This window comes from Euleptes europaea, chromosome 3 (assembly GCF_029931775.1).
Source record: "Euleptes europaea isolate rEulEur1 chromosome 3, rEulEur1.hap1, whole genome shotgun sequence".
Classification (NCBI taxonomy): Eukaryota; Metazoa; Chordata; class Lepidosauria; order Squamata; family Sphaerodactylidae; genus Euleptes; species Euleptes europaea.
In genome coordinates, this window is record NC_079314.1 from 98,329,810 (window position 1) to 98,357,376 (window position 27,567).

At 45.1% G+C, this 27,567-nt stretch overlaps 2 protein-coding genes across 2 annotated transcripts in view; one reads left to right on the plus strand and one right to left on the minus strand.

Moving 5' to 3' along the window:
- SYN3 (synapsin III) overlaps positions 1-27,567 on the minus strand; it is a 222,028-nt gene that overhangs the window by 78,773 nt on the left and 115,688 nt on the right. The window lies entirely within an intron of this gene.
- Positions 26,537-27,567, plus strand: part of TIMP3 (TIMP metallopeptidase inhibitor 3) — a 49,615-nt gene continuing 48,584 nt past the window's right edge. Inside the window, exon 1 of the mRNA XM_056847574.1 lies at positions 26,537-26,669. Within this exon, the coding sequence (XP_056703552.1) occupies positions 26,546-26,669 (124 nt within the window). The 5' untranslated portion in view covers positions 26,537-26,545. The remainder of the gene's footprint in view (positions 26,670-27,567) is intronic.

A 27,567-nucleotide genomic window follows, 5' to 3' on the forward strand; every position in this document is an offset into this window, starting at 1 on the left:
AGGCAAAATGGGCAAAAGAAACTACAATATCAACACAAATGGTGAATAAAATGATGAAGGGTATTAAAATGTTGAAGATGGATAGATATAAAGAGTTGGAAAGGAAAATAATGCTGAAGTGGTACAGAACACCGGCCCAAATAGAACATATGATCAAAGGAATGAGACCGGATTGTTGGCATTGTAACGCAAAAGAGGGGTGGTTCTCACATTTGTGGTGGGAATGCCCAAGAGTAATAGAACTTTGGAACAAAATACTTAGTAAAATTAGAGAATTGTTTAAGATTAGAGTTCAAGTAACTGTAGACCTGATGTTTATGGGAATAATGGGGTGTGAGAAGGTAGAAAAGAGTGAACAAGAGATGTTTAAAGCAATGATATTAGCGGCTCACGCAGTTATAGCTTTTGGATGCAAAGATAAAACAAAGTGGACTATGGACAGGTGGAATAACTATGTGTTCGAATATGTGCAAACAGATGTACTGGGATACTTAAAATAACAGACGATGGGAGAAACAGAAGAAATGGAATTGAAGACTAAGTGGAACCCATACATTAATTGGGTGAAAAGAGGAGAAGCCAACGAAGAGACTTTAGTAAAACTAAAAAGGCTATGCTCATGGCTGAAAATATAAAAATATAATATTATGGATTGGTCCGTGGGGGGAGGGAAAGGGAAAATTTGTATTGGAAGAAGGAAAGTGTAAAGAGATATCAAATGACCTCCAATGCAATTATATATATATATATATATATATATATATATATATATATATATATATATATATATATATATATATATATATATATATATATATATATAAAACACAAGGATCCCAGCCATCAGATGCAGATTTGGCAGTATTTATTGCATTTATACTCTGCTTGTCTTTCATCATGAAAATCATGGCAACATACACAGGAACCACCAGAGGTCTCTCATTCATGCACAGATCAGATCCAGGTCTTCTTAACTTCACCAAGGTGCATCATGTGCTTTTGGACCATTCCCTAGATCCTGTGCTGGATCTTCGGTATCTGAAGTTGTCAAATATTCATTCCTGTACAATTTATGCCCATTCTGTACCCACATCCTATATAACATCAGATGCTGGTCTTAGCGGAATGACAAACCTGACCAAAACAGATTGATGAGTGTTTTCTCAGAAGGAAAATAGGAGATAAAAAATAAGGCCAAGGCCAATGGTGCAAAATAGGTAAAAATATATTTTATTACTCAGATAGAAATTCCCTATGTGTTTTGCCCAAGAAGAGTATAAATTCAGTAGCAAGTTGCTAATGGAAGGACCCTTCTACATACTGGTATATAGAAGAGTCCTTTGAAGGACCACTGCAAGAACTACAGATTCCCCCGAATAAGCCACTTGGGCGAAACACATAGGGAATTTCTATCTGAATAAAAAAAAAATATTTTACCTATTTTACACATTTTATTTTTTTAATCTCCTGTGACTGGTGCAGCCCTTTTATTTCTCCTCTCAGAAGGAAAAGCCTTCTGAGTTGTTTTCATTCCCGCCAAAATCTGTAGATTTTGACATAACTTCCCCCTTTAAAAAAAAAAAGCATAGACACACTGAAGAGCTGCTGTTTATGAGTTCCAGTACTTCGCCTTCCACGGCCAACCTCTGTATGCGCAAACCTTTATTCTACTACTGGAATTAAAAGCCCACAAGAAGAACGTTTGCTGTGAGCTCCTGAGAAACCAATGAAACCATCCTCTCATCCTTGACTGCCAAATAATTTACTAGAAAAACACAACACGAAAAGTAGGAGGCAGAGAAAACTGGCCCAACGAGTTATTTAGCAGCTCATTATCCTCCATGGACTTCAGCGTTGGCCCCTTGGAGAGACGCACAAAAAAATGTCTGGCCACTGGATTCCTTCCCCAGCTCTGAACAACCCACGTCAGGAACTTCCTGAAGCCTCCGAAGCAAAGGAAGGGAAGTTTCCCTTCAGTTCATTAAATGGCCCTCGGTTCTTATTCTCGAGGACTTTGGGGAGAGCCAGGCAATCTGTTTCCCATTTGCTGTACTTTTGCTGGAGCCTGTTAATAGCTCTTTGAACCTACCGGAGCAGGAAACCCATTAAAACACTGACAGGACAGGGACTGAGTTTTGGAGCCAGGACATTCCTCCGCTCCTTTCATCTTGCGAGGCAAATAGTTGGGTGAGTTCTCAAAGACTGAGATGGCATTGGATTTCATGCTGATTTGAAAAATACATTTTGTCATTGGTGTTATTAACAGGAGCTACTGTTATTCTAAAGAGCTGTCATCTGGGTTCAGGATACCCAATTACCTTGTCTGGGGAGAGCAGCCCTGTTTCCTGGCCTGTCACCCCAAGACCTTTCTTCTAAACTTGCTGCTCTTGGTAGCTGTCCAGCTAACCTGTCCTGGTCATTGTGTTTTGAAATATTAATACACCTTCATGTACACGCAGAGTTAAAAAAAAAAAAAAAGGCTGCCGCATGTAAATTAGCAGAGTCATTAATTTACATAGTGGTTAACTTGCCAGAATTGTACAGACTGCCCAGAATTTCCTCCAATATATTTCAGCACCTTGTTTTTGCTATGGATGTACATGTACATGATATATACATATAGCAGGCATGCTGATGTACTATCTAGCCGGGACCTGATTTCCAAAGGGTAAGGAACAGAATTCCTTGGAATGTTGCAGAGGATACTGAAAAGAAGTCATGTATGCCTATGCATTGGTCTTAGATCTGAGCTCAGGATCTGCTATCAAGGGATTCTGGGTGGGAGGGATGTGAGTTTGAACAGAAACACATATCTGAATTTGAACAGAAACAAATGAAAAGACAACCAAAAAGGAGTCAATTAATTAATATAATATTGAAACTCACCTACAATAGAGAACTAACAACATCGTTAATTAATTGTGAAAGAATGAGGGAAGGTGATTAATCCTGTTCCCTGTATAGTCTCTGGTGCTGGGCTGAGGCCATTTCTGTTCTATCAAGCAGTAAGTGGGGGAGAGAAAAACATTAGCAGATTAGTGCCTTACAGGGACCTAAACTGACTAGAAGAGTATGCTGATGTTCCCAGCGAACAGGATCATCCCAACTGGTAATTTTATGCACAGTGCTTCCAATCTCCACCAATCATCACACCATCTCAGTGTCTTCAAAAGGGTTTTCTGATTCTATAGAAGCATGGATCCTGTCCGTGTCAGCTGTTTCATCATCTAGGGCTACAATGGCTGCTAGACAGAGCTGGTAGTCAGGGAGGGATGCACACAGAACTGGTGGGGGATAGAGGAAGAGGATAAGACACTATCCCTCTCCCCCATAGTAAACATGCGCGCACATACACTTTAAACTACAAAAGATGCAAGAGATCGGACAGAGGATCAGATAATCTTTCTATGACCTTTTCTGCATGACTGTTTCCCTCACCATCACTCCTCCGATAACTTTGGGTCTTTGTGTTGATTATGCATGCTGTTTCCGACCGTCAGAGGTTGCTTCGTTTTCCCCTGCGTTTCCCCACGTTTTGCCCGTGTTTTCAAATTTGAGATAAAACAGGTCTCGCAAAATGCGGGGAAACACAGGGGGAGAGTGAGGCGACCCTTGATGGTTGGAAATAGCATGCATAATCAACACAAAGGCCCGAAGTTTTCAGAGGGGCGACGGCGAATGAAATCACCATGCATAAAAGACCTACCGTATTTTTCGCACTATAAGACGCACTTTTTTCCTCCTCAAAAGGGAGGGGAAATGTCAGTGCGTCTTATGGTGCGAATGCAGCGCCGGCTGCCCCGGGAGCCGGCTGGGACAACGCCAGCTGCAGCTGGAAGGCCCCTCCCAGCCACCCAGCACAGGGCAGAGAAGTTTAACCTCCCCCCCCCCCCGCTTCCCGGTCCCGAGGCTCAGCTGCTGGGCGGATCCTCGGAACGGGAAGCGCGGGGGGGGGGGTCTTTAAACTGCTCTGTGCTGCCTGCCCAAGCAGCGCAGAGCAGTTTAACCTCCCCTGCTTCCTGGTCCGAGGCTCAGCTGAGCCTCGGGACCGGGAAGCGAGGGGGTGTGTGCGGAGGAGCAGTTTAAAGACCCACCGCCCCTCCTGATTGGGCTTACCTGACTGGTCCCGATCGGGCTTGCAGCCTGGAAAGGGAGGCTGGAGAGTTCCCCCAAGCCCCGCTGTGCGCACGCTCTGATCTCTCAGCGTGTGCACACAGTGGGGCTTTGAAGGCTTCAGCCTCCCTTTCCAGGCTGCAAGCCTGACTGGTCCCAATCCGGCTTGCAATCTGGAAAGGGAGACTGGAGAGTTTCCCCAAGCCCTGCTGTGCGCACGCTCTGATCTCTCAGCGCGTGCACACAGTGGGGCTTTGAAGGCTTCAGCCTCCCTTTCCACGCTGCAAGCCTGACTGGTCCCAATCGGGCTTACAGCCTAGAAAGGGAGGCTGGAGCCTTCCTCCTAGCCCTGCTGTGCGCACGCTCCACAGAGCAGGACTAGGAAACTGGAAGTGGAGTGCAGTAATCCCTCCACCCAGCCCTGGCCATAATAACCTCTCAGCGGTTGGTCGGGAAGCGCGGTGTGTGTGTGTGCGGACGTTAAACTGCTCTGCGCTGCCTGGGCAGGCAGCGCAGAGCAGTTTAAACCACTACCGCCCCCCTTCCCAGGAGTCCCGGGAAGGGGGGCGGTGGGGAAAGAGAAGGAAAAAGGAGGAAAAAGAAGATAAATATATTTTCTTAAAAACGCAGCGGGTTTTTAGAATATATATTTTTTTTCTTCTTTTTCCTCCTTTAAAAACTAGGTGCGTCTTATGGTCAGGTGCGTCTTATAGAGCGAAAAATACGGTATGTGAAGGAAAACGTCTTTAATTTCATGTAAATATAGTAACAGCCAAGCTTCTAATCCTGATATAAATCTCTGACCACCTACTCCAGTTGCCAGTAGTCCTGGTAGGGAAAAAAGACAATGATCCTAAAAGGGAATGAAGGTACTAAAATGTCCAAAAAACTAACCTATGTCAAGTAGTACCTTCTGTCTAGGAATATAGCTTGTTAATAACTCTCTTTAAATGTAATTGCAACAGGTTCCCGGGTCTATACTTGTTTCGTACAGTGACTTCTTCAGTGAGTACTCTGTAATCCTAATAAATGTATTATATGTAAAATCAATTCTTCACGTATTAATGTTATTTAGACATACATAAGTCAATAAGAAATTATTTTACCTTCACAAATTCCTATAAAGCTGATATCATTAGATGCAGTGTACAGCAGGACTATGAAATCTTGTGATCTGGATGTTAATACCTCTGTTGAAACATCTCATAACCGAATTAGCCTTTTTTTTTTTGCTGCTGCTGCATCACACTGGCTGCTCATATTTAGCTTACAGTCTACCAGAACCCCAAGATCTTGTTTACACACCGTGTCCCCCAGAAGTGTGTCCCCATCCAATATGAGTTTCTCATTTTTGTTCTCCAGATGTAGAACTGTGCGGTTATCCTTGTTGAATTTCATCTTGTTGAAACCCGCCCAGTTTTCCAGTGTGTTCAGATCTCATTTAATTCTATTTCTGTGTTCCGGGGTGTTTGCTATTCCTCCAAATTTGGTGTCATCTGCAAATTTAATGAGTAGTCCCTCCACCCCTTCATCCAGATCATTAAAAAAAAAAAAAAAAAAGTACCAGGCCCAGAACCAAACATTGTGGAACCCCACTGGACACCTCCCTCCAATTAGATGAAATGCCATTGACAACTACTCTTTGGGTGCAGTTCTCTAACCAGTTCCCTAGCCATCTAACTATCCTATAGCCCAGTCCACAGTCCTCCAATTTACATGGATTTTGTTTTTCAGTATGAGCAAAATCTGCAGGCTGTTGCTCATGCTATAACATCTGTAGCTCAGTTTGGAGACTCAATACTGTTTTCTGTTCTCAATCATCATAAAGGGCGTTGTTGACCTTTTCCCCATTGAAACATCTTCTTTCTTTTCCTTTCTTTATAACAATGTTTGTAACAAACAAAAGACTATCCCTGTATCTCTCCTATCTCCTCTGCCACATGTCAACTTTGATTTTAAATCTTGGAAGCTGGCCCTTGACTAAGTCATGATGCTCAATGCAGAACCTCTGCAGTGCTGGCAAGCCAGCCAAGGAGAGCAGGAGATGAAGTATTTCCAACAAGTGTTTAATGAACAGGGCCGGCACAGAAAGGTAGTTTTACAATTGCATACTGTTGGAGCTGGTGAGTCATCACCTTTCATATAGATTCCACGTTGCCCCAGTACAGAAGGACTTAATGATTGATTGCATATAGAAATAGCTTTTATGCTCTGTATGTGACTTGCACATTAAATCTGTGACCATGATGTTATCATTTCTCTTTTAGACCGGAAAGGCAGAAACCCTACGTAGCAGGGAAATGTCCTTAGTTAGACTTCAGTAACTTTGTACACCACACTCTTGAGATAAATGGGTGTGGAACATCTCTCTTTGCTCAGGATAGGACCATACATTACAAAGAACACAAGGTTTGCTGCTGAAAATGGCAGCCACGTGTTATGTTTGCTTCTGCCCTGCCATAAGGTTTAGATCAATTTATCCCATGTTCTGACATTATTAAGGGTGCAGTTAGGGGCCAGGAGAAGCTCAGTATGGGCTGCCTGTTTTTAGCCATGTTCTTTGCAGTGCATTGTTCTGTCCCTCATGTGTCTTAGAGCCATCAAGCAAACTAGTGCAAGATAGTCTCGATCACTACTTAATACTGATAGCCATAGTCTTTATGCAGAGGAATTGAAGGACCTTTTCCATCATCAGTGGGGTGGGGGAATGGGGAAGGTCTTGCTGGCAATCCTAAGCAGTTCTATCCAGAAGTAAGTCCCATTTTATTTAACGGGGCTTACTCCCAAGAAACTGTTCTTGATTATATATAGTTTCACGTGAGCGTGACATTTGGTTGTGTATTTTAATGTTCAGCATACTCCATAATCCAGCACTGCACTTGGAAATAAAAAACAAGGGAACAGCTCTGTGTAAATGATGCAACGTGTAACCATCATGATTTCTCCTATTTCCTGACTGTGCCTTGTTTTTCACTGTGACATCTAAAATGATGTGGAAAGCACTGCTAACCTCCTCTTCACACCGCTCCACCCTTCAATAGCATGCCAGAAACCCTTTGTTTCCCACCCATTAGCCAAACAAGCACTTGAAGGTGGAGAGTTTACTGGACAGTGTGTTAGTTCTCACTCCATGGCAGTCCATTCATGGCTTCTTAACAGAGTTGCTGCTTTGGGGAGAAGCATCAGGCCCTAGTTTCCCTGTAGCTACAGTGTATCCCATGAAAGGATGATAAGATTATATCAGTATGAGAAAACAGTCTGGACTAGAAAAGATAGGGTGACGGGATGTGGACACAGTGTTCTGCCCAGGCATCTCATGCTTGCTTGTTTTCTATAGCCTTGAGACAAAGATTCCACTGCAAGTTTTCTCTTTTATTTTTGTTGGGACGTCCCTAATTCCGGCACACTAAAGTGGCACAGAAAAAAACATCCCTTGGTTCAAAACTCTACACAAAACTGTGTAGATTAGATACCAGTGCTCTAAAGTGTCCCTCATTTTACAAATCTTGATTTTGCAAGGTTATTTTTTACTAGGAACCCATGTTCAACCAGAAACGTCTTTGTGGGCATGTTAGTTGGCTTCCCCAGACTCTCTATCTCTGCCAGCCCAGGAAGGCCCAGAACTGCATCAGGCAGCCATCAGGGGCCAGGAAGTTCATTGACATGTAGCATCTCCCTCTAGACCACCCCACTGCATCCCGGAAAGTGTGGAGAAGGAGGGGTCGCCTCTGGTCACCCCAGTGTACAAAGAGCAGCTTCCCCACCCAGTATCCATTTCTGAAATACCAGTTTGGTGCAGGCAACATCATATGTCTAATTTTTCATTTGTTCTTGACTAATATTTTCCTGTGGAGAGAAAACTGAGAGGCAAGCAGGGCTTTCAGGAATCAGCATCAAACCCATTTGGAGTATTAGAGCTAGACTTTCTATATGTGAAGCAGTAAAAAACATGTCCCATGTGAATTTCACATGAACTCATGAAGCTGCCTTAAAGTGCCTCAGATCCTTGGTCCATCAAAGTCAGTATTGTCTACTAAGACCGGCAGCAGCTCTCCATGGTCTCAGGCTCACCTACCTGCCTAGTCCCTTTAACTGGAGATGCCAGGGATTAAACCTGGGACCTTCCCTCAAAACTGCAATACATCCCCAAATTAAGGCATTTTTAAATGCTGCTAGCAACTTCTATTGAGAAATAAACCACTTATTCTGCCTAACAGATGTGTGGTTCATGCATCTGACGTAAGCTCTGACTCAAGAAAGCTTACGCTAGAATATATTTTGTTACTAATTAAGGTGCCCCTGGAGTTCTCATTTATTTTGCCACCTAAAATATTTATCAGCTGTGGAAAAGAGCTGCAGCTCAACACATGTGCAAAGACAGCATATTCTGCAGATGAGGTCCCTCTTCTTCCAGGCTCCAACTCAAGTGTTGTGGTATCCTGACAGTCCTAGGCTTCCCTGGTACATCCAGCAAGGTGTTCAGGACTGGAGCTAGTGTGCAAGGATGGAACACTGCTGTATAGCCAGAGACAACAGGGGGCCCCTGGCATCCATCTTGTTTGTGCCATGCTACAGCAGCCGACTTGGCAAGTTCAGGATGTTTACCATGTTTGCCCTTGGAAGGAACATTATATTATACTTCAAGAGTCAAAGGGACAAAGACAGACCTCTTCAACAATCCTATTATACAATTTTACCTTTTCCACCCAACCTTGGGTACCCAGCTCTTGGTTTTTTAGGTTGGATTTCGCCCCTCCCCTTTTTTTTGTTTGTTCAGTGATCCCTTGATCACGCCTGGGTCCAACACAACTGAGTGTACTCTCCACAAGTAACATTTTATATTATACTTCAATAATGATCTGTGTTAGATTGCGATACCTATGAGCTCCTTTGGAAGTCAACTTATCACTGAAAAGCAGGGTTAAAGTAAAAATAAGCCTCCACCAATTGTTCTGTTAAGGACAGAAAGCTCATTGGGCATTCAGGCAAATTCCCATGAGTACAGATTAACTGGTAACTATGTTAGCAAAGACTGATGTGAGCAGAACTTGGTTTGCCCTCAGTCAGGGCTGGTGTCCATGTAGCCCTGTTAAGATCTTGGAGAAAGCAAAGCAGAGACACCACCAATTTACATTGCAGGCAGTATTTTAAACTTATGATGGAAAATGATGCCGACAAGCTAGCCTGCTATAACAACATCCTGCATTGCTACTCCATATCAGATGACACCCATAGCAGGTACCAACATTCGGGATTGGGTATTTAAGTGTGATGCTGCATCAAACAGGCAATCAATCTCCCAGTGCAAATTCTCACCATGGTTTAAGCAGTTTAAAAGGGATCATGTCAGAGCTTCATACCTGGTCAGTATCCCCTTCCATAACTTCAGAATAGCTTTTACCTCCCTCCAGTTTCAAACTATGCCAACAGTTTTGTTAGCTGGACGTAACTCCCAAACACCATGGGCCTCTCATCTATGTATTTGTGGAGCCATTCAAAAGGACCTAATTCATTACACCTGTCCTTTTTACACAGAGTCCAGATCTAAATTTCTCAGAGCGTTTCTAAAGGGCCTAAATCTCTTTTCAGATCCAGAGAAGCTGCTCTTTCTCCTATCAGATGCCAATCCTGATGTTTCCTACAAAGCGCCACTCTTTGAAAATCCAAGCTACCGCTGTTTTTAATCAGGGTGTTTAACATATTTAATTACTAGCTTCTTGGGGATCAGACTGTTTTAAAGTTATTTTAACATTATTTTAATGTTTTGTATGATAGATTGCAATGGCCTTTGGCCACAAACAATAAACTTTATCAACAAATAAAATGTTAGCAATGGGGTCATCTTTTGCTAGTGTTGCCAGGTTGAGAAATTCCTGGAGATTTGGGGATGGAACCTGGAGAGGACAGGGACCTCAGAGGGGTACAATGTTACAGAGTCCACCCTCAAAATTATCCATTTTCTCCAGGGGAACTGATCTCTGTAGTCTGAAGATGAGCTGCAATTCTGGGGGATCCCCAGGTCCCACCTGGAGGCTGGCATCCCTATTTTCTGCATTTATGACACAAAAATCTCTAAATTCTGAAAAAAAAACCTGGATGGGGGATAAGGTCTAAGGCTGAAACTTTCCTCACTTCAACCAGACGTCCAATCTCTGAAAGATGAAAAAAATAGCACCAGCCATCTCATTAAACGACTCCGTGTAATAAGTAAGCAACCATACCTTTTGTAGACTGAATAAACAATATGTCTCGCATATATATGCACATATATGTATAACTATTTTTTTCCAAGTCTGTGTATGCTGTTGTGATTAATAAAATAAAAATTCATTTAAAAGAGTTACTGAATTCAGACTGGCTTTTCGTCATATTTTTTTCTCAATCAACGCATACTAATAGTACAATTACTATCGTGTGGGGGTCCATGGAATTTTTTGATGTTAAAAAGGTGGCCCTTATGTTCAGAAAGGCTGGAAACCTTGTATAGCCTTTGCTGCAGGGCTTCCACTCTTGGGACCAAGAAACAAAATTAATTTATCAGTGTGACTTACATAGTCGCAATGGGACTGAACCATAAAGTCTTCCAAAATCCCCTCCATCTTAGTCAGCTAACCCTCTGATGATTTATGCAGTTGGAGCAGCTGGCAATAAAGGTCCCCATTGATGGGAATTTTGTTTTGTTAAAAATTCAGACTTTTAGACTGAATGTGAATGGCAGAATATATGCTGAGCGATACTAAATCTGCTGTTCTGCGCAGGATGGGATTAGATAGGTTTGCTTGATCATTCCCCATCTGTTCAAATGTTGATATGGAAGCGGGATGAGAGTGGGTGGGACTGGAGAGAGTGACTGGCTCTTTAGAGTTTCCTGCCCATAAGCTTATATATGCAGAAACTCTAAAAATAGTATCACATAGTAGTTCCTCCCTGTGCTCCCATTATGCAAACAGAATGTTTCTTGGCACTTGAGACAATGGAGCAAACCCTGCTTGATGCAAAGCTCTCCTGTTTGCTCATTGGAGGTGCCACTTGCTCACCAGAGGCATTGGGTTAAAGGAACAGCATAGAGTTTTTGGCCCTTTGGATGTAGCTGTCTCTGTCCTAGCAAAATGTTTGGCGCAGAACCTCACAACGTTTTGTGGAATCTCCCAACATTTTGCGGTTGGTCTTCAGTGGAACAGGTTTCCTTGGGAAGTAGTAAGCTCTCCTTCCCTGAAGGTTTTTAAGCAGAGGCTAGCTGGCCATCTGTCAGCAATGCTGATTCTATGACCTTAGGCAGATGATGAGAGGGAGGCCATCTTGGCCATCTTCTGGGCATGGAGTAAGGGTTACTGGGGGTGTCGGGGGGAGGTAGTTGTGAATTTCCTGCATTGTGCAGGGGGTTGGACTAGATGACCCTGGTGATCCCTTCCAACTCTATGATTCTATGATTCTCCTACGGCAGTCACTTTGCGGTGGCACCCACCACAATTTCTAAAAATTCCAAAACTGCTAATGGACTGAACAAAACTGGCAACACCTACTATACTGTACTACTATACTATACTGTAACACCAGTCCTTTGACACAATGTTTTTTAAGAACCAACTTCACTCACTGTGATGTAATTTTAGATCAAACATCACATTCCTGGTGGACTTCTCCATATAAAAGGCTGTACTGTAAAATACCTTTGTTTCCCTCATTTGGCCACAAGCCACGTTCCTTAGCTGCCTAATTCTTGCATCAGTTTTAGGTATGCCATTTATTTTAATATGGGACAGGGCTGTCTCACGTAACCCCCCATCAACACACCCACAGAGATGTTTCTTTGATCAATTCAAATAGTACAGTGTGCATGGGAGATAAACGTTGGGATGACGAAGACAGGCAGAAGAGGCCAGTTACGTATGACCCAAGTTAGTAGAGAAAACAAGAATGCTGAAGTCCCTGTGGAATACTCACCAAAGGGAAAAAAAGGAAATAGAACACCCACACATTGTGCTTTCCTAGCTGTCCCTGTAGAATTCTTCCTTACCCAGAATATCTTAGCTGCGCACGTCTCAAGTCAGAAGGAATTCCCCTTCCCAAGCATACATATGCTGTCATCTTCCTTTTTGGTAAATACAGACAATGCAGCTAGGAATTCCTGTAGGTTTCCAGTTGCAAACAGGAAAGCCAGCACATAGTTCAGAGGCTCAACCTTTTTTGATAACATGAAAATTGCATCTACAGTGAAGGATGTTTGCCCCATATGGTAACAATTTGCATCGCTTTCTAAGTAAGTATGCAAGAAGCCTTAGCAGATTCTTAAGTGAAATTAGATACGACCTTTTTCCCTCCCCCGTGCAGATCTGTGTAGGGCCTTGGATATCAGGGAACATTTTTTTTCTTAAATAACTCTTGCAGATTCTGAAAGGCCAGTTTGGGATTATAAATCTTCACGTGACTATGACATATGGCTGGCCTTAGCATAAGAAAACATACAGCAAATTGTAGGCAGGGAGTTGATCTCTTATCCAGTCTGATCAAGGGGATCCTCTGAGAACTAACCCCAGCAGTGTTTATTTGCCATAAAGATGACATTGTTTCCTAGAGGTGCCCAATGGAAATAAACTGCACCTGCTTCCCTCCCACAGTCTTTCCAGGCACGGCAGAGCTTTGTGCGAACCGTTTGGTTATAGCAAATATTTTTTTCTTGTGCAAGCCCAAGGAGGGGTTGCGCCAGAGGAGGGGCAGGCTTCTGCTTGGGGGAGGGGGAGGGAGCATGACGCGGGCACCCCCACATTGCTTCTGCCCCCTGCCTATTTAGGCCTCTCCTGACCAGCACTCAGCCTTGCTAGCTCAGGTTTCTCTCCATCACTACACTCCAAATGTTTCACTGAACTGAGAAACTTCTAAAGTTCTTTTTAGAAACGGGAAATATTTCACCACATTTATGCATCATGTGAATATATGTGAAAGACGTCTCCAGCCTCTGACCTTAATGTGGGATATTTGGAGCTCAAAGTAAAGACTCTGGGAAGGCTTTTCAGTTTTCTTTTGATGAATTTATGACTGTAGATGCAAGAAGAACTGGAAAAATTAGTGATGCAAACTTTTCTTCAGGCTGTATATCTGCCATCCTCACGTCATCTCTTTAAGACTGTCATTGAAAAATGAAAAAGGAGGAAATTCCACAGCAGTGAGAGGGCACAGAAGATGAGACTTTTACTTTGCGATCTTCATTATGACAATGGAAACTACCAGGCTTCTTCAGAGCTGGATTGATTATGGCTAGGGTTGCCAGCTCCAGGTTGGGCAATACCTGACGATTTGTGGGGAGGAGCCTGAGGAGGGCGGGGTTTGGGGAGAAGAGGGATTTAGCTGGAGATCAGATGTAATAGCAGGAGATCTCCAGCTGGTACCTGGAGGTTACAACCCACAATAATTTATTGGCAACCCTAATTATGGCTCTGTACTGGAATTGACAGGTTGGGTTTTGTAGTTGGTGTTATGGAAGGCAATTCTTAGTTTTGAGTTACCAAAAAGGGGGGTATTTCAATTTAACACACACACACACACTTACTCTCATGCAAACACACGTACTTACACAGTTGATTCAAAATTATGATTTTCATGCAGAAAATTGCCAAAACGTTTTTTTAAAGCTCAGTTATATGTGGTGACTGGATATAAGGTGGGGTGGAGGTGGTCACTGTGGTTCTTAGCAGAAAAGCATTTGCTTTGAGTACAGTGAATGCCAGCACTGTAATTTGTCGTTGCAGATTATAAAAAAGCAAACCATGGTTTGCTTGCTAACGCTGACGACTGTTACTTAACAGATGCATGTTACATAATGTAAGAAAGAACTAGCATAAGAAGGTAGTAGTGATATAAGGTACAGTCTCTATGGCAGACTGTTGGAAATGGTCTATCCCAAATGGCCAAAAGCCCTCCAAATGTTAAGTTGTTCTCTAGCAGGGGTGGACTATTACTTTCCCATTTATTTATTTGCTTACCCCCTATGAGTTTTGTTTTGTCATCGATGTTTACATTTGTATTAAGAGTCCTATGAAGTTGGATGGATGGGGAGGGATAAAGATTCCACATTTTTGTCAGCAAGGAAATCCAGAGTTCTATTTCTTGGTCACTCTAGAGTGTTACAAAATGTCAGGGCAGGAACTATATAGAAAGATGCCTATAAAATGCAAATAAAAACGAGGTATTAAAAAAACAACCCTGATATCTTTAAGGTGCATAAAAAAGTGTCTTTTACAGGTGTTTGGCTAAGTTTCTTTCTTTCTTTTTTTTAAAGGGAAGTTATTAGCAGATCTGGGATTTGAAAGTGCTTCCTAGAGATGCAATGTGAGATAGGTTCTAATTAGACAAGATTCTAGCAAATTGGTGATGGGTTCTTCTAAGAATGTTTTTTTTTAAAGAAGCAGCAATCTTATGGGGCACTCAGTTTGGGTCAGGACCACAGGGAGGGGAAGAAGGGCTTTAACTCTTCCAGCCCCACATGGTTTCACGAATTGAAACCAACCCTGTTATTAGCTTTGGAAGGGAAAAAAATGTATGGACAGAAGATGGGACTCTGGTAAGTTATTATTTCTGTTAAAAAAAAAAACACTGGGTAGATCTGGGGTTAGATCTAGCCTAAGCTGCAATTCCCCTTTCCTATTTCAGGCCATATCCCTCATTCTGTTCTCCAGGGCCCCCTATCCCTATGCAAGATTGGGGGAGGGTGGGATACAAGTATAAAGGTAAAGGTCCCCTGTGCAAACACCGGGTCATTCCTGACCCATGGGGTGATGTCACATCCCGACGTTTCCAAGGCAGACTTTGTTTGCGGGGTGGTTTGCCAGTGCCTTCCCCAGTCGTCTTCCCTTTACCCCCAGCAAGCTGGGTACTCATTTCACCAACCTCAGAAGGATGGAAGGCTGAATCAACCTTGAGCCGGCTACCTGAAACCAACTTCTGTCAGGATCGAACTCAGGTTGTGAGCAGAGCTTGGACTGCAGTACTGCAGCTTACCACTCTGCGCCACAGGGCTCCTACTACAAATATAAACAATGAATAAATAAATATTACCTAGGAACCACATTTTGTGGGCTGCAGTGGGAGGGGGAAGAAAGAGAAGTTCTGTTCTACGGATAGAAATTTTAGTCTGGATCCAGCCTTCGATTATGTATCTCCCGGTGTTGAATATTACAAAGGCTGGATGTGGATCAGGAAAACAGGCTCCAGTATGAAGTTTTCTGGGTGGCTTTGGGCGAGTCTTTATCCGTGAACCTAATCTACCTCAAGGGGTTATTGTGAAGATAAAATGGGATAACTCTCTGAATGCTATTTAGGAGAAGAGCAGGAATTAAACGAGACAGTTGAATGCTTCCTCTACGTATAATTCATCATGCCCTATTCTCCTTAGTTTAAAGACAGCATCTCTTTCGAGATACGCCAATCAGATACTTCAGCCCACAATGACAGCTACGTCTGCTCTTGAATTCCACCAGCGTGCAGCCACAATGCCACTGAGCCCCCTAAAGCACTCTTAAAAATGTGAGGCATTCCAGACATTTTAATTGCAGCTCACTGCATAAGCCAAAGGCTGGTGCGCACAAAGGAACGGCAGGGGGGGAAAAACTGATCTTTAACTACACTCTCTATTGTCAGGCACAAAAAACATTGGGAACTCCTGCTCTCTTTGCCTTTCCGAAGTACCCTCATTTATCCGAAATCCCTTTGTTCCATCCATGTCAAAAATCTACGGATGCCTTTCAGAAATGTTTAATTTCAAACACTTCAAGTTGAAAACAGCTCTGCCCACAAGAAAAGGGGAAAAAATCAAAGATATGAAAAGGAGAACAAATGGTTTGATTAGCTCACACCGGTAATACAGGGCTGAACTTTCAAAGCTGTACTAGGCGACAGGGCCTCCCACGTATTCTGAAACTTACAACGCATGTTGTTATGAAGAACTACTACTACGAATGTTTGTTGATGGCATCCAAAGAAAACTTTCTTGGGAGCAAGCCCCATGGAATAGACTTCAATAGAATTCTGAGTGGACCTGCTTAGTGCCTACATTTCATGTACTTTAAACATGCTGTGACTATATTGATATGTAAGATTAGATTGAATTTAAGAGTATATAATACCTAGTGCTACCTGAACCATACTCTGCTCAAAAGCATGCACAAAAACATCAAACTTAGGGGGGGAAATAAACTAAGGAAAGACTATCGTACTTTGGTCACATTAGGAGAAGACAAGAGTCACTGGAAAAGCCAATAATGCTAGGAAAAATTGAAGGCAGCAGGAAAAGAGGAAGACCCAATGTGAGATGGATTGACTCTACAAAGGAAGCCACGGCCCTCATTTTGCAAGACCTGAGCAAGGTTGTTAACAATAGGACGTTTTGGAAGACACTGATTCATAGAGTCGCCATGAGTTAGAAGTGACTTGAACATGCTTAACGCAAAGACTGGAACAAACTTCAGTTTCATGGGTGTGTGTTTTCCATTGTGGGGCTGAGATGTAGTGCAACCCCCCCTCACACACACTGGTTTGGTTTATAGAAGCCTTCAGTATGTTTCCATATTTAGAGTAGACCACCAAGCAGAACATCATTCTTCCCATGCCTCAACTATTTTACCTAGGCTTGCTGAACCCTAGGTTGGGAAATTCCTGGAGATTTGGGCGGGGGGATAGGGTTGCCAGTTCCCTCTTCACCACTGGCGGGAGGTTTTTGGGTAGAGCCCGAGGAGGGCTGCGTTTGGGGAGGGGAGGGACCTTAATGCCACAGAGTGAAATTGACAAAGCTGCCATTTTCACCAGGTGAACTGATTTCTATCGGCTGGAGATCAGTTGTAATAGCAGGAGATCAGTACATGTGCTGCCCCACAATGGGCAATAGTGTCCCTGGGGCCATTTCAGGTTGTGAGGGGCAGAGGCTGAAGCTTCTCTTTCAGTGCCATGGTCCCAATCCAAATCATGCACCTGCTCACTTGGGAAATGAATTCCCAGCAGCGCAATGCACGACAGATAGTCTGAAAGTTGGGTTGGGGAACCCAGACTCAACCCATGAAAAATCATGTCTAGTTTGGCCCTCATTAGGAAAGGCATTCCAGTCCTGAACTGAGCATTCTCTTCTCAAATAATACATGACCTGTTCTGTAGAATTATAGATACTCTAGAACAGCGGTTCCCAAACCTTTTGAGTCATGAAGACCTGTTCAGGAGAGAAATTCATCACAGAGCACTAACCTTCACCTAGCACCTATATACTAAACCAAATGAATGTAGTATTTTTCTTTCCAATCTCTTCACGGAGCACTAGATGTTTCGCGGAGCACCAAGTGCTTCATGAAGCACAGTTTGGGAACCGCTGCTCTAGAAATACTAGGGAATAAAGAGTAGAAATATATAATTTGCCTGTAATGTGAAGCATGGGAGCAGAGGGAAGTCTCGCTTGCCTCTGACATGCAGACAGGAAAGCGACTCGACTCCTCTAACCTCCTAGTAGTTGCTGAAATTTTATAGGCATGTAGACAAGCAACAGAAAGCCGTAGGTGCAGCTTTCAAAGAAACCGCAAGGAAGCAATTTTGTTCCTAAGCGTAGTGTATGAAGATTACCAACACAGAGAAGGAATTTATGGAGGCTTTATCCTCAGCCTGTCCAACTGCAAATAAATTGCAGCTTGCATATGCAAGTGACTTTTTAAAAGTTTTCCAAAAAAGTATCCTGTAAGCTTCCAGAGAATTGCATCCTTATGAAAGAGAAGAAACAAAAGGGAAGGCTCTTGCTATAATGTAGCTTGCATTGTTACAATGGGATTTCTAATGCCAGGACAGTGTGAGCTAAGAGAAGGTCTGCAGTTTATCCTGGGTGTGTGTGTGTGTGTGGGGGGGGAATTGCTCCAGATGGCCATGAAGGCAGTCTCCCTGCCACTGAAAATATGGGCCTTGCTAGGTAGCATATAGGAAGGGCAAACTTCAAGACTGAAGTGATTAAAAACAGGTTTCTGCTGGATGTATGTGATCACCATTTGGGCAAGGAAGAAGGAAACCTTCTACTGAATTTGGACTCCATGTTCAGAAGTTGTGCCAGATATTTTTTTTCTGAATGCATTTTAAAAAATGAATAAATAACCCACAAGGACATTTAATACAGCTGGATAATAAAAAAAGTTAGGTCAAATGGGAATGCTATTTATAGATGGTGGCATTGACGTAAGGCTTCATTGAGGACGCGCACTGAATTGAGATAAGCAGACAATTTGGATAGCAAAGGCTTGTACAATGGGGATACTATTCTACAAACACACACACACAAAGACAGAAGGTTTCAGCTTACTGTTTTGCAAACTGAGATTGACTGATTTTGACAGAACTGTGTTGATGGACATGCTAATATGGCCTAGGCTTTTAAGTCAGCTGGAACATCATTAAAGATAGGTAGACTGGTTTTCCTCTGTTTTCAGTTGTCACCCAGTGGTGGTAGCTCATCAGGGCTCTCCTTACCTACATGCCACGCAGCTGCTGTCCAGTGTTGGTCACCTTGCATGTGCCCCTGCATGTGCTGCATTCCCTATGAAGTGCAGGAAGGAGAAGAGATACTGGCATCCAAAGATTTTGTTGTGGAATTAATAACTTTTTGGCCTTGTTGTTTTCTCAGCACCAAGTTCTCTTGTCTTCTCAGCACACTCCTACCAACTCTCTTAAGCCCTCTTTCTTCTAGTCACTGACTGAGAACTTTTGTTTAATCTTAGACATCCCTCCCTCCTCCATGTTCCTGTTTCCCCTTTTCTTTTCCTGCAGCAACCCTTGTAGACTCCTACCCACTTGGTTTTCCAGCAGGCAGACTCACACGTCTCATCTTTGTCAACAGCGCACAGTATTTCCTGCTCCTGGATAAGTTTGAGGGTTTGTGTAGCAGCCCTGTCTGTCAACACTTTAGGATGGACCCTTCACCTCAACAGTTAGAATGTCCAGGAACACTTGGATGGTGGTATGCAAGTTTGTGTGGGTGTGTTTACCATTGACAGATGGTCGATTTGTCTGTCTGTCTGAATGTCAGTTCTCAGCCTTCTGCCACACTCCAATATAGGCAAGAAGCAGAATCTTGTATGGGGCTATGGAGAAGAGGAAGGTAAGAGCAAACTTACTGTCAGTGGCTAGGGCTGCTGTGGGCAAGGTTTAGACTCCACACCAGTGATGTTTATGACAAAAGTGTGTCCTGCGCCCAGCCCGTCCCCGGGCGGCGCGGACTCGGCCCCCACCCCGCCGCTCGCCGGGAGGCTGGGGGAGCCGCGGGCCGGCACAGGCTCGGGCCCCACCCCGCCGCTTGCCGGGAGGCCGGGGGAGCCGCGGGCCGGCGCAGGCTCGGCCCCCACCCCGCCGCTCGCCGGGAGGCCGGGGGAGCCGCGGGCTGGCACAGGCTCGGGCCCCACCCCGCCGCTCGCCGGGAGGCCGGGGGAGCCGCGGGCCGGCGCAGGCTCGGCCCCCACCTCGCCGCTCGCCGGGAGGCCGGGGGAGCCGCGGGCCGACGCAGGCTCGGCCCCCACCCCGCCGCTTGCCGGGAGGCCGGGGGAGCCGCGGGCCGGCGCAGGCTTGGCCCCCACCCCGCCGCTTGCCGGGAAGCCGGGGGAGCCGCGAGCCGGCGCAGGCTTGGCCCCTACCCCACCCCTCGCCGGGAGGCCGGGGTAACCGTGGGACGGGGCGGACTCGGTCCCATCCTGGCGCCCTCCACAGCCCCGGACCAGCTTACCTGGGGCCCAAGAGGGACGGGAGACTTCAAGAGCCCGGCAGAATGGGGGCAGGCCAGAGAGGGGGAGCGGAGAGCGAGGGAGGGGGAGGAAGAAGCCGGGAGGAGAGGCCGGACAGGAAAACTTCGGGGGCCTTAAGACCCAAGAGCCGGCTCGACAGGCTGGCTCTTCAAACGGCCCCCCTCTTTCCCCTGCAGGCCGAGGACCGCTCGGAGGGGCCGACGGGAGTTACCAGGAGGACTCCTCCAACAGGCGGATCCCGGAAGGAGAGAAAAAGCCCAGCCTATATGGTCTCGGGAGGGCGGGGCTAAGAGGGGAGGACGGGCTTAAAAGGGGGTTGTGGCGTGGAGGCCGAGGAGGATGGCTGGCTAGGACGGGCTAGAGAGCTGTAGCCCAAAATCCTGGCAGACTCAAATGGGGAGGCAGACTCAGATTCCCCGGCTGAGTGGTCTGAGGCCGAGGAAACACCACAACCTCGAGTAGACACTCAAGCCCCCCCCCTCGGCTCCGCGCTTCCGAGCCCGGGGCGTGACAAAGTGAATGGCGGATATTCACTTGGGATACTGTTGTGGTGATGGCCAACACTTCCTTCTGTCCAGACACCAGGGAGGCTAGCTCTCATTGAAAGGAATTCTGCCAGTTGTACCACATATCTTTGTATAAAGAACAGAGCTGCCCAGTACCCCAGGGGTCGGTATGGTGTATCTCCACACCATTGTGGGTATTTAGCTTAAACATAACTGGCTAGCACTAGCCTGAGAGTTGAAAATATCTGCAGTGTTGTCCTCCTTCAGGCATGGAAACAGTGCAGAATTTGAAGAAAGGTAGGCATGCATCGGGTGTGTGTGTGTGTAGGGCAGGTTCTGTCATAGGGATTTATTTTAAAGTGTATAGTCCACTTATCTTGAGAAAATGCAAAACATATGCCAAAAACAAAAGTCAGCAAGATGGTGAAACAAGTAGTGAGAATATATAACAAGTTGCCAATTCAATGACAACCACAAACATAATGACAACCACAACCATAAATCTTTGCTCCCTTTAAAAAGTAACATTTTGCTGATTCAGAAGCAGCCACCTTTAGATCCTCAGTCTTTTAAACATTCACGATAAAAAATCTAACCAGGAGTTAAAAGAGATCTGTTTCTATTGATGGATAATCTCATTTATCAGTGATGTAATACTGTCCTGTGACTCAGCCTTCCATCCTTCCGAGGTCGGTCAAATGAGTACCCAGCTTGCTGGGGGTAAAGGGAAGATGACTGGGGAAGGCACTGGCAAACCACCCCGTAAACAAAGTCTGCCTAGTAAACGTCAGGATGTGACATCACCCCATGGGTAAGGAATGACCTGGTGCTTGCACAGGGGACTACCTTTACCTTTAAGGTACCAATGCCTTTTAGCTACTGCCACTGTTCACCCTCTTCAGGCATCTTTTGGGAATAGCATCTCAGATATTCCATGCTGAGAACAGAAGAGAGAAGCGAACAACCGCATTCGAAATGGTTTTGGGAATCTGGCAGAAGGAGAACAGAGATATCTCAATGGCCATTTTGCGAAGGCAGACGTCGTAAAGAACTGAGAATCTGATCCATTGAACCTTTAATTATCTCCACTGGCAAGCAACATAATTTTATTTCTTTCCAATAAAGTTCCAAGGCCCCAATCTCTTGCAGCACAGTGCCCTCTAGCAAAATACTCAGACACATTCCAAATTGTTATGAGGTGCAATCTTTGCCCAAAGGAAACTTACAATCTGGAAGTGATGTCCTTAGTTTTCAGAAGTCACTTATCACTACTTGAGTCACCAGGTATATCCTTCATATCTGCTTGTATTTTGAACTCAAGTGTCTGTGAGATATTTGGAGACAAGAAACTCAGAGTCTCTTCATTTTTGGTACCCAAGAGTTAGTGTAGCATAGTGGGTGAGAACAGTAGGTCTGTTATTTGCAGTGTCAGGATATAAATTTATGTACTAAAGAAAGCATATGGGAAGACAGCGGCATCTACTTGTTGACTGACTGATTGACTCAATAATAGTGGTCTCCCTTGCATATTTCTTGTGAGGATTATTGAAATAATGTCTGGGGTGGGTAACTAGCAGGGATAACACAGCAGCCAAGGTAGAAGCAGTAGTCAAGTATGGGCCCTGGTTGTGGAAGGGGGGAATATCCCATGTCTGCTGATACTGTATAGCCTCTGCGCAGTTTCATGTTACTGCTACTGTGTCACAGTGCTTAGGATATTTGATAAGAATCTGGGAGGCCTAGCTTCAAATCCCCACATGCCCATGAAGCTTAAACTAGGCACTATCTCTCAGCCCATCTGTCTTATTGGTTTGCTGTGAGGATAATGAAGAGTTATGTGTTCTACCGAGAGCTCCTTGGAAGACGGGTGGAATAAAATGTAGTTAGATAGAAAACATAAATATCCTCAGTTACATTCACTGGTAGGGTTGCCAGCTCTGAGTTGGGCAATACCTCAATTACCCACCTACCATATCTCAGATGGTAGCGGGAGATGACCTAAGAGTTGGGTAGGTTCATACAGAAGGACGGAGACAGTCCTTGGGATATCTTGGGCCCTGACCATTTGGGACTTGAAGAAGAAGAGTTTATTTTATATCCTGATTTTCTCTACTTTTAAGGAGTCTCAAAGCAGCTGACATTTGCCTTTCCTTCCTCTTCCCACAACAGACACCTTGTGAGGTAGGTGGGGCTGAAAGAGTTCAGACAGAACTGTGACTAGCCCAAGGTCACCCAGCAGGCTTCATGTGGAGGAGTGGGGAAACAAACTTGGTTCACCAGATTAGAGTCTGCCGCTCTTAACCACTATACTATGCTGGCTGACAGATGCATTTTGTAAAATTTTTAGTTTTCAAGCATTTTTAATGGCAGCATAACTGTGGGCAGGACAAGTTCTTTGAAACTATCTATTTCTGCATTGACCTGTCTTATTTTATTCCCAGATTGGTAAATGGTAGTGCTTCAACAATGAAGAAACACTCAGGGGCAGTGAGAAGGCAAAGGGCTCAAGGGAACGGCCAGAGCCTTTAAAAGAGTCTGGATAAAAGAGGATTTGCTATACAACTGGGAAGGACTGAAGGAAGGGTATGTGTCTTCCTGTGGCTGGCTTCCTATCCCTTAATCATAGTTAAGAGAAAGCCAGTGTCACATGTATACAGACCCCAAGTGTGGAGCAGCGACATGCTGATTTCCAGCTTTGGTTGCCATGTACTGAAACATCTGTGTGAATGTCATGCAGCACTGAACTCTGTATGGACCAGTATTTGGACACTGTTATCAGAGAGTCTGCTTATGGAGCTGTGCAAAAAGTTGGTTCATGTTGGGTTTAGCATGTGGTCAAAAGGAACTTGTGGAAACTGAAAACCACAGCTGCAATGTTAGATGAGGCCCTTGGTTAGACGAGGCCCTCGGTACAGTCCACTCCACCACCTCACAATTCTACCACCTCATTCTGTTGCATGTGTTGACCAGGCCTTAGTGCACTGGTACTTATTCCCCAGCTCACAGAGCTGCTTTGGTTGGTGTGGCCATCAACCAAAAGAGCTAAATTTAATTCCATCCCAGCACCTCACGTAAGCTTGCAGCTTACCTGTTCCTCCAGTGGTAGCTGTTTCAAGGTAGGAACCACCTGCCAGCCACAAGCCCCACCAGGCAAGGGCTCTTCCCACTTTCCTGAAACACGGGGCAGGTGCCATATTGGGGAACAGTGCTCAAAGGAGCCACAGGTGGCATGTCAGAGAACCACCTGTGTCTCCCGAGCCTCTGAGCATCACTGTCTGTGTGATGAGGCAGAGTGAAGTTACCACCTGACTTTCTCACTATAAAGTGGCACGATAGTGGTGCACTTACAGTGCAATCCTAAAGAGACTAACACCAGTCTAAGCCCATTAATTTCAATGAGTTTAGACTGGAGTAACTCTCCTTAGGATTGCACTGTTAATTTCCCCATAAAGCCTTGTTCCCTGTCGATTGCAAAGCCTTGCATTAAAGTTGGATAAGCAGGGCCTCCACACAAAAATTCCTTCTGGCCCCCGAGCCCTCACATTCAGATGAAGACACACACAGTTACTGTCCCCCAGGGGAACTTTGCCAGCAGGGCAACAAAGTCCTTGGAATTTGTACCTCTAATCTCTACCTTGAGATGTGGAATGGTACAGTATAGCCCAGTCTCGTCAGATCTTGGAAGCTAAGCAGGGGAGGTACTTGGAAGGAAGGCCATCAAGGAAGACTTTGCAGAGAAAGGCCATGACAAACCACCTCTGCTTACTCATCTGCCTTGAAAACCTTATGGGCCACCATAAATTGGCTGTGACTTGACAGCACTTTACACACAAACAATCTCCACCTTTCAGCACGTCTGCCAAAAATGACAGCTACGACCACAGCTATTGTCTAATAGCTAACACACCAGCTTTACACATGTTACAGTGAATGCATATAAAATCCACGTACAGGGTACACATTTTAACTTGTGGCCTGGAAATTCAAATTCAGCTTTGTTTTGTCCAGTTTATACAGGATTCCTGCTTTTCACATGACGGTGACGGTCAGAAGCAGCCATCACGTACTGGGGACTTCCCATGGAAACTTTTAAAAGTATACCCGTGCACTGCTAGGACGGCTGCGCAGCGACAGGAAACATGTTCCCATCCTTTTTCTCGGAAACTCCCAAGACGATGGCGGTAGGCTCCTGGCACGTTGGGAAGAGTTGGATTGACTATCCAAGACTTTCCATGACGCTGCAGCCTTTTTACAGTGCCAGGAGTGCCTGCCTCCAGCAACATGTGGGAACCTGTTACTGGGGGAGCGGGTAATGCTTTCCTGGCTTTATTCATAACAAAAGGGTAGCCCTGTCGGTCTGCAGAACAGTCCAGTAGCACTTTAGAGACCAACAAGAGTTTCAGGGCAGAAGCTTTTGAGTGTCAAAGCTCCCTTCGTCAGACAGAACAGAATAGAAATGGAGATCTCTGAGTCCTTTTATCCTAGTGAGAAGGTAGGAGGGATGTCATAGGCCATTTATGAATGGGAGGTTTTGTCTTGGATTTGCTGCTCTCTAGATGCACATCCCCCCCATCCAAATTCTTATAACTCAAAAATAAGCCCCCCTGTAGTGTTTTGAGAATTCAGATGGGAAAAATGTGCGTCTATAGAGTGGCAAATCCATGGCAAAACCTTCCATGCATAAATGGCCACAGAGAACACTTGCAAAGGACGCAAAGGTACAACGTTGTAATCCACTGGATTAGGAGAAACGCTTGGGCGGGGGAAAGAAACTTAGCATCTGTAGTGAGATGAGAATCCGAAGAATTTGACCCTCAAAAGCTTGTACCATGAAACACTTGTCGGTCTCTAAGGTGCCACCATACTCAGATCTAACCAGAAACGGGTAACGAACCTCTTCGTCCATGTGCAAACAGATGTTTTGGGATACTTAAAACAACAGACAATGGGAGAAACAGAAGAAATGGAATTGAAGACTAAGTGGAACCCATACATTATTAGGGTGAAAAGAGGAGAAGCCAACGAAGAGACTTTAGTAAAACTAAAAAGGCTATGCTCATGATATTATGGATTGGTTCGGGGGGGGGAGGGAAAGGGGGGAAAGGGGGAAATTTGTATTGGGAGAAGGAAAGCGTAAATTGTAATTATAAAGGTATGGAGATGTAAAATGACCTCCAATGCAATAAAAATATATATTTTTTAAAAGAAGCCAACGAAGAGACTTTAGTAAAACTAAAAAGGCTATGCTCATGGCTGAAAATATGATATTATGGATTGGTCCGTGGGGGGGAGGGAAAGGGGGGGGAAAGGGGGAAATTTGTATTGGAAGAAGGAAAGTGTAAATTGTAATTATAAAGGTATGGAGATGTAAAATGACCTCCAATGCAATAAAATATATATTTTTTTAAAAAGAAGCCAACGAAGAGACCTTAGTAAAACTAAAAAGGCTATGCTCATGGCTGAAAATATGATATTATGGATTGGTCCGTGGGGGGGAGGGAAAGGGGGGGGGAAAGGGGGAAATTTGTATTGGAAGAAGGAAAGTGTAAATTGTAATTATAAAGGTATGGAGATGTAAAATGACCTCCAATGCAATAAAATATATATATATTTTTTTTAAAAACTAACTTCTTCATCCCAGCCTGGCTCCCGCCCCCTTCCTTCACACACCAAGCGCTCGATTTTTTTGCACTCGCAACCGAAACCTCTCCTCCAGCCCCGGCCAGCGCGCAGAAAAAAGCGAGCGCGCGTTAGTCCCTATATGGCGCTGAATCCCTCGCTGAATCCCCGCCTCCAAAACGAGTGGGTTGCTTTTGGGGGGGGGGGCTTTTCGGGTGGGTCGCCGCCGCCCCTTTCCCTGCGGGATGAGGTAATGCGGGGCTCCGATTGGTCCGGGGGGCGGCCGGAGAGGGGCGCTCCCTCCCGCGGCTATAACTCCCCGCCGCCGCCGCCAGGAGCCCGGAAAGCGCCAGGCTGGTTTGAAAACGCGCACGGCCGGGAGAGGAGTCCTGCGGGCAGGCTGTCCCCACACCCAGCAGGAGGGAGAGCGGGGAGAGGCGGCAAAAGTTGGGGTTTTTTATTATTATTATTATTATTATTATTATTTTGCAAGCGGTCTCCCTCCACCTCCTCCCTTTGCCTCCCCGGTCCTTGCCCAACTCTGGAGCATCCGGCAGCATGTCTGGGTGGGCGCTGAGCCTTTTGGCGCTGCTGGGCAGCTGGAGCTTGAGCGACTGGGTGGCGGAAGCGTGCACCTGCGTCCCCATTCACCCCCAAGATGCTTTCTGCAATTCGGACATTGGTAAGTTGGCTTTCCCCCTCCCCACCCCCCCACTTGTACCCCCTGAGACTGGGTGAGTCCGGCTTTGCTGTGGAGCTGTGGCACAGGCGAACACACGAAGCTGCCTTCTACTGACTCAGACCCTTGGTCCATCGGAGTCAGCACTGTCTGCTCAGACCGGCAGCGGCTCTCCAGGGTCTCAGGCGGAGGTCTTTCCCATCACCTACTTGCCTAGTCCCTTTAACTGGAGATGCCCGGAGTTGAACCTGGGGCCTTCTGCACGCCAAGCAGAGGCTCGACCACTGAGCCACAGGGTTGGATTGAATGTCGCACGGCTTAAGTTTACTGAAGTGGGACAGTGCAGGAGCGTGGAGCAGGAGAGATGATCCACACTCTCAGTGGTGTTGGATTGTTATAAATCATAATAAAAAGAGTCGGCCACCTAACACACTTTGGGGGCCCGGTCACTGTACTTCACACACGCTTGCGCAATCTTTCTTGTACACATGGGAACGGCGCGCCTATTTAGTTCCTGTGGCATTATGTTTACCGACATCTAGAAAGATCCATGCTACTGTATGGGTTTGTGATGACTGGGGTGAGTTTGGGTGGGGGGATTAGAAAAAGGCAGCTTCAGAGTGTGAATGGGGAAGCTAACTGCTTTAAGGATTTGACTAATTCCATACAAAGAACACAGAATAATTGACTTCTAGATGTACTGGTCCTTCACTGCTCTGCCCAGTGAGTCTGCTTGCCCATCTTGCAAATGAGATGCAGGTGATATACAAAAAATATGCAGGTGATATGCAAAAAATACAGCAGTTAATTTCAGTTATGTATGTTTGTGAATCCTTTTTTTTCTAGCTTCAGACATCAGAGTATGCCTCTTGACCTTGGGAAACAGTGTGTTGGATCCCAC